General features: G+C 44.8%; 1 protein-coding gene across 1 annotated transcript in view; it reads right to left on the bottom strand.

Moving 5' to 3' along the window:
• Nucleotides 1-6,863: 6,863 nt before the first annotated feature.
• The window catches only part of CIT (citron rho-interacting serine/threonine kinase), a 168,116-nt gene continuing 163,882 nt past the window's right edge, over nucleotides 6,864-11,097 (bottom strand). The window contains exons 48-49 of the mRNA XM_044244172.1: nucleotides 10,338-10,641; nucleotides 6,864-9,300 (exon numbers count right to left, since the gene is read on the bottom strand). Of these exons, the coding sequence (XP_044100107.1) occupies nucleotides 9,277-9,300; nucleotides 10,338-10,641 (328 nt within the window). The 3' untranslated portion in view covers nucleotides 6,864-9,276. The remainder of the gene's footprint in view (nucleotides 9,301-10,337; nucleotides 10,642-11,097) is intronic.

Here is an 11,097-nt window from a genome sequence, read left to right as displayed (position 1 = left end):
TTGAGGTCTTTCATCCATTTTGAGTCTATTTTTGTGTGTGGTATAAGGAAATGGTCCGGTTTCTTTCTTCTGCATGTGGCTTTACAATTTTCCCAACACCACTTGTTGAAGAGACTGTCTTTTTTCCATTGGACATTCTTTCCTGCTTTGTCGAAGATTAGCTGACCATACAGTTGAGGGTCCATTTCTGGGCTCTCTATTCTGTTCCATTGATCTATGTGTCTGTTTTTGTGTCAGTACCATACTGTCTTGATGATTATAGCTTTGTAATAGAGCTTGAAGTCTGGAGTTGTGATGCCACCAACTTTGGTTTTCTTTTTCAACATTCCTCTGGCTATTTGGGGTCTTTTCTGGTTCCATATAAATTTTAGGATTATTTGTTCCATTTCTTTGGAAAAAAATTGATGGTATTTTGATAGGGGTTGCATTAAATGTGTAGATTGCTCTAGGTAGCATAGATACTTTCACAGTATTTGTTCTGCCAATCCATGAGCATGGAACGTTTTCCCATTTCTTTGTGTCTTCCTCAATTTCTTTCATGAGGACTTTATAGTTTTCTGGTATAGATTCTTTGCCTCTTTGGTTAAGTTTATTCCTAGGTATCTTATGGCTTTGGGTGCATCTGTAAATGGGATCAACTCCTTAATTTCTCCTTCTGTCTTGTTGTTGGTGTATAGGAATGCAGCTGATTTCTGTGCATTGATTTTATATCCTTACACTTTACTGAATTCCTGTATGAGCTGTAGCAGATTTGGAGTGGAGTATTTTGGCTTTTCCACATAAAGTATCTATCATCTGCAGAGAGTGAGAGTTTGATGACTTCTTTGCTGATTCAGATGCCTTTTATTTCTTTTTGTTGGCTGATTGCTGAGGCTAGGAGTTTAGTAGTATGTTGAATAGCAGTGGTGATAGTGGACAGCCCTCCTGTTTTCCTGATCTCAGGGGACAAACTCTCAGTTTTTCCCCATTGAGAATGATATTCACTGTGAGTTTTTCATAGATGGCTTTGATGATAGAGGTATGTACACTCTACCCTACCCTGTGAAGAGTTTTGATCAAGAAAGGATGCTGTACTTTGTTAAATGCTTCTTCTTCATTTACTGAGAGGATGATATGGTTCTTGTTCTTTCTTTTCTTAATGTATCACATTGATTGATTTGTGGAAGTTGAACCATTCTTACAGCCCAGGAATAAATCCCACTTGGTTGTGGTGAATAATCTTTTTAATGTACTATTTGATCCTATTGGCTAGCATTTTGGTAAGAATTTTTGCATCCATTTTCATCAGGGTTATTGGTCTGTAATTCTCCTTTTTAATGGGGTCTTTGTCTGGTTTTGGGACCAAGGTAATGCTGGCCTTCTAAAATGTGTTTGGAAGTTTTCCTTCCATTTCTATTTTTTGGAATAGTTTCAGGAGAATAGGTGTTAATTCTTCTTTAAATGTTTGGTAGACTTCCCCTGGGAAGCCATCTGGCTCTGGGCCCCTGCTTGTTGGAAGATTTTCTATTACTGCTTCAATTTCCTTACTGGTTATGGGTCCATTCAGGTTTTCTGTTTCTTCCTGGTTCAGTTTTGGTCATTTATATGTTTCTAGGATTGCATCCATTTCTTCCAGATTGTCTAATTTGCTGGCATATGGTTGCTCATAATATATTCTTAAAATTGTTAGTATTTCTTTGATGTTGACTGTGATCTGATATCTTTTGTTCATGATTTTATTAATTTGGGATTTTTTCTCTTTTCTTTTTGATAAGTCTGGCCAGGGGTTTATCAATTTTATTGATTCTTTCAAAGAACTAGCTCCTGGTTTCTTTGATCTGTTCAGCTGTTCTTGTGGTTTCTATTTCATTGATTTCTGCTCTGATCTTTATTTCTCTTCTCCTTCTGGGTTTAGGGTTTCTATGCTGGTTCTTTCTCCAGCTTCTTTAGGTATAGGGTTAAGTTGTGTTTTTGAGACATTCTTTCTTGAGAAAGGCTTATATAGTGTTATGGACTCCCCTCTTAGGACCACCTTGGCTGCATCCCAAAAGATTATGAATGGTTGTGTTTTCATTTGTTTGGATGAATTTTTTAAATTATTCTTTAATTTTTTGGTTAACCCATTCATACTTTAGTAGGCTGCTTTTTAGCCTCCATGTATTTGAGTTCTTTCCAACTTTCCTCTTCTGGTTGAGTTCTAGTTTCAAAGCAGTGTGGTCTGAAAATATGCAGGGAATGATCCCCATCTTTGGGTACCAGTTGAGACCTGATTTGTGACCCAGGATGTGATCTATTCTGGAGAATGTTCAAGTGCAATTGAGAAGAATGTGTATTTGTTGCTTTGGGATGGAATGTTCTGAATATATCTGTGAAGTCCGTCTGGTTCAGGGTGTCATTTAAACCCCTTATTTCCTTGATCTTTTGCATAGATGATCTGTCCATTTCAGTGAGTGGAGTATTAAAATCTCCTACCATTATTGTATTATTGTTGATATGTTTCTTTGATTTTGTTATTAATTCGTTTATATAATTGGCTGCTCAAATGTTAGGGGCATAGATATTTACAATTATTAGATCTTCTTGTTGGATAAACTTTGTTTATCCAATCTGTATCAGTCAGTCAATCTGATACATTCCATATCTGTAGGTATGAAATAGTGTCCTTCCTCATCTCTTATTATAGTCTTTGACTTAAAATACAATTTGTCTGATATGAGGATTACTGCCCCAGCATTCTTTTGATGTCCATTAGCATGGTAAATGGTTTTCCACCCCCTCACTTTAAATCTGGAAGGGTCTTTGGGTCTAAAATGAGTCTCTTGCAGACAACGTATTGATGGGTCTTGTTTTTTTATCCAATGTGATACCCTGTGTGTTTTGATTGGGGCATTTAGCCCATTTACATTCAGGGTAACTATTGAAAGAGATGAATTTAATGCTATTGTATTGCCTATAAGGTCACTGTTACTATATATTGTCTCTGCTCCTTTCTGGTCTGTGTTACTTTTAGGCTCTTACTTTGCTTCGAGGACCCCTTTCAATATTTCCTATGGGGCTGATTTGGTGATCACAGATTCTTTTCATTTCTGTTTGTCCTGGAACCCAAATTGCTTTTGAATAAAGATGTATTCTTCCCTCCGGAAATGTATATACAGACGGATTTATAGAGCCAAAGATAAGGCCTTCACATTCCTAACATGTAAAACGGTATTGGGTCAATAGGACCATATGTCAAAATACTGAAACCAAAGATCAAAGGACCCAGGCAAAGCTCTTCCCTTCCTCTGGCTTCACTTATGGGTATAAATGGGAGGGAGGTCAACAGTGCTCTGAAACCAGATCAAAGCCTAACTTCTCACTGGAGTCTGCAGTTCCCCTGCTCCACCCCTTCCCAGCACGTCAATGCTGGAATGAGATTAGGGATGTTGATCCAGTTCAGGTGACCTTGGGCAGGTCAAACAGCCTTTCTTCGCTTGATTTCCTCCCCTGAGAAATGAGAGGGGCTGGACTAGCACTAGATGATCTTCGGGCTCCTTTAGTGTTGGGAGCTCCAAAGCCTTTACAACATGGCTGGGATACGGCCACAAATAGGAAGTCTGGAATCCAGAAAGGAAAAAATGCCAGCCCTTCAATTCGCTCAAATAGGAAACTTACAAACTCCAAAAGCCAAGATTAAAAACCCAAAAACATCACAGTGATCTCATCCATGGTTGAGGTCAAAGACAACCACTTAGGGAAGAGTAAAATGTCATTTGGTTCGACTCTCATTATTTCTAGATGCACACAGTTTAATTTCAGAACATGCATTCAGTTCTCCCAGTACCTGATCCTCCACCAGTGTTTACGAACAGTTTGAATGAATTAATGAGGATTCAACTCTATAGGCCACTCACATCTCCATCCAGCTTTTTTTTTTTTTTTTTTTAAGATTTTATTTATTTGACAGAGATCACAAGCAGGCAGAGAGGTAGGCAGAGAGAGAGAGGAAGGGAAGCAGGCTCCGAGGCAGGCTCCCCGCCAAGCCGAGGGCCTGACATGGGGCTCGATCTCAGGACCCCGGGACCATGACCTGAGCCAAAGGCAGAGGCCTCAACCCACGGAACCACCCAGGCGCCCCTCCATCCAGCTTCTAAAGAATCCCTCCTTAGCACCTCTCTTGGAGAGACAAACAAGGAAGGAGGAACAAGCCAGAGCCTTCTAACCCAGAACACCAATGACAGTTGTCTTCAGGAGAAAATAAGGAAGTTACAAGCACATGTGCATCTCTTCTAAAGCCTGAGTCATCCTTCCTGTTGTAATAACATCTGCAGGGCTTCCTGAGAGCCAGCAGTGCGGTGAGTCAGACCCTCGGAGAAGGTCCGAAAGCTGGAACAGCCAGAGCTCCCAGTCTGAGGGGCCTGCTCTGTTTCTGGTCGGCTCCCACTCATAGTCTTTTTTGTCCTCTTTGTCCTCAGTTATGGGCCTTTGCCTGGGTGAGGATTCCAGCCCTCATCGCAACCTTTTCTACTGCCCCTGGAATGAATTCACCCATCTCATGTGGGAAATTGTGTGTACTGTGAGTCAACTTTCTTCTTCTTTTTTATGGTTCTCTGAAAGACAGCCTGAGCTGCATATAATAGTAAAGTCGTTTTCAAAATTCTTTCCTCTACCTCCAAACAAGCCCTTCCGGGTAAACGGAGTTCCATTAATCATTGACAGACTCAAAGGAAAGCCAAGTGATCAACACTGCACTGTATTTCCACTACTTCACCTTCCCCAGCTTTGGAAAATAAAGCAATATTTGATTAGGCAAGTGATAAAACACTCATATAAACATTGTGTGCCTGGTGCCACAGTCTCTGTGCTGTAGACATCATAAGCACTGTTTAAACTGCCCAGAGAGAAATCTGACCAGGACAGGCTAAGGTTCTCAACCTTGGCACTATTGACACTTGGACCCGATAGGAGCCTAGTGGGGGATGGGGACTGCCCCATACATCATCGGACCGGCTAGATGCCAGTCTTGACCATCAGAAATGTCTGCAGACATTGTCAGATATCCTGAGGGGTGGGGAGCAAAGTGCAGTGATTTAGAACCACCAGAATAGGCCAATTCAGTGGTTACTAGGAGCCGAAGCTTAGCTGTTCCCACCCCTGTAGGCCTACTCTTAATGCTTTAGACTTAAAACTGCATGGACAGTTGCTAAAGTAAATCAGATTCAAGAGGCCCAGTTCTGAGGAAAAACTTCATTCCCATAAAGCAAATTATCTCTTTTTGGCCTAAGTCTCCAAATCCTAAAGTTTCATGGTCTGAAATTTGCTTTGCAGTCAGCATCTTTAGTCTCATGAAAATTAAGTTGTAAGCACAGAACACTTGTCTGATTCTGTTTAAGAAATGGAAGAGGTGGGGCGCCTAGGTGGCTTAGTCATAAGTGTCTGCCTTCAGCTCAGGTCATGATCTCAAGATCCTGGGATAGAGCTCCATGTGGGGCTTCCTGCTCAATGGGGTGCCTGCTACTCCCTCTCCCCCTGCCGCTCCCTTGTGCATTCTCTCTCTCTAAACAAAATCTTGGGGGAAAAAAGGAGTGGTGGCAGTATAGAAGGTTGGGCCTCATTTTATGGTGGGCTGAGTAATTGTCTGCTGTTTCCTTGGGGTCATTCCTTAGGGTTCAGAGAAGCTTTCAGGAACATTCCTTTTGGTATATGTGCTGCCGAAGTGAGCACAGGAATATTCCTTTTGGAACCAAACTGTTTATGCTTTTGAAGTATTCCATGGCTGTCAAGAATTCTCATTAACTGAAAAGGTTGGTTGATATTTAATAGACTTTCCCCAGTATTGTAAGGAAAGAAAGTTTCCAGCATTTTTACTTGTTTCATCTTCTGAATTATTTCCCTTTTTATTTTATCTTTTTAAAATATTTTATTTATTTAACACATTGAGGGAGAGATACAAGAGAGGGAACACAAGCAGGGGGGTGTGGAAGAGGGGGAAGCAGGCTCCCCCTGAGCAGGGAGCCAAAGCAGGGCTCGATCCCAGGACCCTGGGACCATGACCTGAGCTGAAGGCAGAGGCTTAATGACTGAGCCACCTAGGTACCCCTGAATTACTTCCCTTATTGTTAAGCCCTTTGGCAGATTTTTATTTCCAGGAGTAAAGCAGAACAGAATTGTAACTATGGTTCCTGTCACAAGCCATGTCAGATACGACCCTGCAAGTAAGATTGTGACTGTGGTCAGATTACCTCATTGAAAAATAAAAATCAAGAGGGTAAAAGCAACAGGAACCATGAAAGAAATCATCATTTGCCAAAACTAATGTTTGTTCAGATCAAGCAGAGTTTATATTAACAAGCTAAAAAATCACGGAAAAAATCTACCTCACAGACTCTAAAAATCCATCTAGTTAAAAATAGAAGTATTTACATTTTAAACTACCTTGATCTGAACTCCTCCAAGGAATTCTACATCATTAAAATCCCCAGGGCCTTATAAGAGATGAGAGAGATTTTAAGGTGACCTGTTTTCTTGGTTAGCTGCTAATATTATAGAACTGGATTATAGGTAATCCAATCTCAAGCCTTTCAGAATGGCCTGTTTGCATTTGGAGCTCTCTAGTTCCGCAGTCCTATAAAGTGACCTACCTGCCAAGTTCACGGTTCACTGGAAATAATGACTAAACTTCAACAAGGTCTCACTCTTGGAAGAGAATGCTGCCACTCCGCTTGACGCCAGGAAAGCAAGTGTGCTTGGAGCTCTGTGTCCTTCCCCGACCCCAGAAAAAAAACACCTCCGACCCCACAAGAAAAGGAAGCAAGGTCCCATGCCACGATAACAACCCTGTGGTGACACAGGCCCAAGACTTAGGTTTTTGTGGTCTCTTAAGAAGAGGTCATTGCACAAAAGCAAACATTTTAGATCATTGCTTTATTTCACTATTGTTTAACAACAAAGTTCATTCCTCTCCAGGTGGATCTTGAATTGTTCTTTTGTTTTCTTTTCCTCATCCTGAATAAAAAAGGTAATGAAGAAAAAGCCTGTACTTTTGGAGACCTAGAATCTTACTTATGCTAATAAGCTTTTGACTGCGATTTCGTGGTCCGGTATTTCCTGCTGGCATCTTGGTGGTCCCACGGAGCTTCCCACCCTCCAGTGAAGATGGCTGTCCACAACTACCACCGTTGAAACCAAAGGTAAGTGTTGAAAAATGCACCTTTTACAATAAAAAAGTAGAAACCAATTCAATTTCCTTTTTTTTTTTTTTTTACGAATATAAAGTTTCTTGTAAATATGTACAGTCTTTTGAGCTAGTTCTATAGCAGGAAGCATTTCACAGATGAGACACACGATATACACTTTCCAGGCTCAAGAAGCCCATTTCTCATGGAGATCCTAAATGAAATGCCAAGACTGAAAGACCAGTTTTCAGTGACCTTTCCAAATACTTGTGGACCAAGAGACAAAAACTTCAGCAAACATTCAGTCTGATCTGCCCTGGGGAGGGGAGGGGATGCAGCATGACCCCAAAGACGCCAAGCAACACATAAAACAACAGCGTGACACCTGCCAAGGGTGTAACAACATGGAGGGAGGGACACAGGCGTTCCAAACAAGAAAGCACTTAGGTTAAGAGACAAGCAGGAAGGAGCTGGGATTTGGGCCAGGTTGCAATCTGGAAAGTGATCTGAGCTGTGGACAACGTGGGGTTGCAATGTGGTCACGTTCACCTGCGGTGGTGGAAACAGGTCTACCTTTCAGCCTACCTAGGATATGCCTTGGTCGTTCGAGGCATGCCTAAGAGTCACGCAGAATCTGAAGCAAGAGGTGCCTTGTGGGAGATTAAAGGCAGAAGTAAGGCCGCTAGTTAGCTTGCCAACTGCAGAGCCTCTGGGTTGCTTCTTGACCAGTTGCCAGGAATTTTGCCTTCTGGTAGCGGGCGGCGAGAAACCGTGTGAGCTGCGCGGCACCTAAGGGAGGACCTCCCAACCCCGGCAGAGGCAGAGGAGGGGCCGCGGCGCTCTGGAACTTCCTGGTCCTCGGCTAGCCCTAGGGAAAGGCTCACTTGGGAAGTCACAGTTTTGTGGGGTAGAACCGTGCTGGATGTTGTGTGAACACAGAGTCGTCCACGAGGGAGTCAGGGAAGCGTGAGGGTGTGAGGTGTGGTTTGCTGAAATCCTTCTCTGGTCGTAAGGCTTGAGCGTTTGGTTTTTTTGTTTGTTCAGTGCTACAGACTGCAGCTTGTTGTGGCCAGTGAGTTGGCAAGTGGTCAGAGGGTCTCGATTCAGCGGGAGCTATGGTACATACTAGTACATCGGCAGAGCAACCCAAGGGGGGCAGCCAGGTCGGGGGGCAGCACATGCAGTGAACCGCCATGCAGAACTCCCGGACGGGTCTCTTCCCATCCCAGGGTGGGGAACAACGCACTGTCGTGGACAGGAGGTGGGCACCCCCGGTCCCCTCCTGGACCCAGAGACTCATTAATGCTGGGCTCCGAGCAAGTCTATTGCATGCTTTCCTGGCCAGAGCTACGTGGAAAGCAGGGACAGCAGTCTGGGGAGATGATGCTGAGGGGCAGGGAGGGAGAGCTCCTCGAGGTTCCTTGGCCCCAAGTCACTGCCTCCGAGCTGAGGCCCGATGACCTCCGTACATTCTCAGCTGGTGGGAGGGGAAGTCGTCAAGGCCATAAAAGGCAATGAGAACAGTAAACATTTGGCTAAGATGTCACCCTGGTCAAACAGGGCCATCTGCGCGGATGGACTGGGACAAGAATGAACCTACATGAGCGCAGGAGGTTAGCCAACTGGCGGGGACTCTTCCACGATACGTTTCCGGAGCAAAGACCTGATGGTGTGATCTAGCTAAAAATGACTACAACAGGAAATACATTGCTATTCAAATCTATTAAGAATTCTGTTGTCTTTTTTTTTTTTTTTTAAAAAGAAAAAGAAAAAGAAAAAAGGAAATCCAACCAACCCTAGGATCTTAAAGTAGCTATTAAATAGGATTCTAACCACATCGTAGTTAGTGCAGGTTGGTTTCCTCTGATGAACCGGTACAGGCTAGAGCTAGGTATAAAAGTTGATGAATGCTCTGAAAGAGTAACAAAGTGCACAGAGGATGACTGCAGGAAGGCGCTGGCAGCTCAGAAGAGCTCGGCCCCTGCACCCCCTGGATGCAGGCTGTCCGCACGGAGGCGGGTCTGGGCCCAGCTGTGCCTTGGGGTGGCTGAGCAGATGGGTGCCGGGGGCCCCTTCAGCGGAGTTCCTTAGAGTGGTGTTTTCCTGCAGGTTAAGATGAGGAGTTGGTTTTCCTGGCTGAGATTTACACTGAAGACTGGTCCCAGACCTAGGAGCAAAAGGAGGAGGAGTTTTAGCTTAGGGGGCCAAGAGTCCCTGGGCTTGCCCTGCACGATCCTAGCAGGACATGTGCCGTGCTTGGTCTCCCTGAGGCTGGTAACACCGAGCGCCGCCCAGGCTGGCACCAGCGAGCAGAGCCATGCTGCGGAGCTTGGGGTTCATCAGGGAATGAAAATCACAGAAAATTCTCCAAAGCTTTGGATGGATCTCTTAAACACACATACGCTGGACCCGTTTTATCGGTAAGTCAGAGGGGCTAAGAAGAAACATTGACAGGCTTTTCCTCCTCTTGATTGGCAGGGGTCCCAACTGGGACCTGCAGGTGGCATGAGGAGAATGTGATCTAGAAAACCAACCCCTCTCCGCCCCCCCCAAGGACAGAAAGGTGACTGTGCTGTCCAGAGGGGGCCCCTGGAGCTGGCTAGCCTGCCAAGGAGGCACCAAGCACTCAGACCCACCCCCTGCTCATGGGGAACCCCCCCGACCTTGGCTTCAACACCTCCCGCCATCTCTTCATTCACTAACTTTAAAAGTTGCATAGATAATACATGCATATGGTTTAAAGATTTCAAAAGGCTCAAAGTTCTAGAAGGCAACCACTGTTCCCAATTTCTGTATAGCCCTCCAAACTAATTCTTGATGTACGTGTGTATCTGTATATGTGCCTGAAAAAAATAAGGCATGAACTTTGTGTGGTACGCTACCATTTCTGTTTAAGAAGGGAAGATATATATACATATTTGCTTATATGCATAGAATATCTCTAGAAACTGCTAACACTGGTTGCCTCTGGGGAAGGGAATGATCTACCATCAGGTAGCAGTTCCATTTTGAGGTACACATGTAACATCATGCATTTGCTTAGAAAGGCCTCTTCCAAAATAGGTTTACTTCCTGAACTTGCTGTATGTCCTGAAAAATCTGAATTATGAGTGTCCCTCCCCCACCCCCTTTTTTCCCCAACAGTGGTCCTGAAGGGCCCTCAGCTCCCTGGGTCACTCCCCTGGCCTCAGGATGGTACCTCACCTTATTGACCTGGGACAGTGGGGTCCTCACAGCTCCCACAGGCAGCCGGCCCCGGCTGCTGTCTTCAAACAGCCTCCCAGGGGAGCGTTCCCTCCGCGTGCTGAGCATCCGGCCTGGCGACTTCTCCCGCTCCAGGGGGCGGCCAGGAGACTTGTCCCTGCGCAGCTCTGTCCGCCCCTCTCGGTAGCGGTGGGGTGTGCTTGGCTCTCGTGGGTGGCTGGGGCCTTCCGGGGGCGGTGCCGGGCTAGAGGCCACACGCTTGGTGATGTGCTCGTTGTACGTTGGTGGGCCTCGCTTGTTGGGGCTGCGGGCAACAGGGAAGGGAGGTGTGGAGCTGAGAAGTCATAACCCCAAAGAAGCATCCTCCTCCTCTGAGCAGCCCCCATGCCCTAATCTTTAGGAGAAAAGATCCCACCTGGAGTTCTTGGGGCTTTTTTTTTTCTTCTGGTGGTGAGGACAGGAAGAGAAAGATGACGACAAAAGAAAACCAACTTCCTGGTCTCAGTGCAGGTTTTTACTGAGTACCTACTGTGTGCTAAGCTCTTAATGCGTTCTGACTCATTAAATTGTCTCGTAACAGCTCCACAAACTAGGAACAAGCATGACCCTCACCGTTCAGATAAGAACGTGGAGACAGACTGGGGGTTGGCCTGTGCTAAGAAGGTGACACGGGTCAGTTTGACTTCCTAATCCCCACCTTGTAGTCCTACCAACCTAGTATTTTGCAGAGCCTTGAAGGCACAGAAGGAAGTCTTCTTTT

The sequence above is a fragment of the Neovison vison genome, chromosome 3 (genome assembly GCF_020171115.1).
Source record: "Neovison vison isolate M4711 chromosome 3, ASM_NN_V1, whole genome shotgun sequence".
Lineage (NCBI taxonomy): Eukaryota > Metazoa > Chordata > Mammalia > Carnivora > Mustelidae > Neogale > Neogale vison.
The sequence above is the reverse complement of the archived record's forward strand: the minus strand, read 5'-3'. Positions and strand labels throughout refer to the sequence as shown.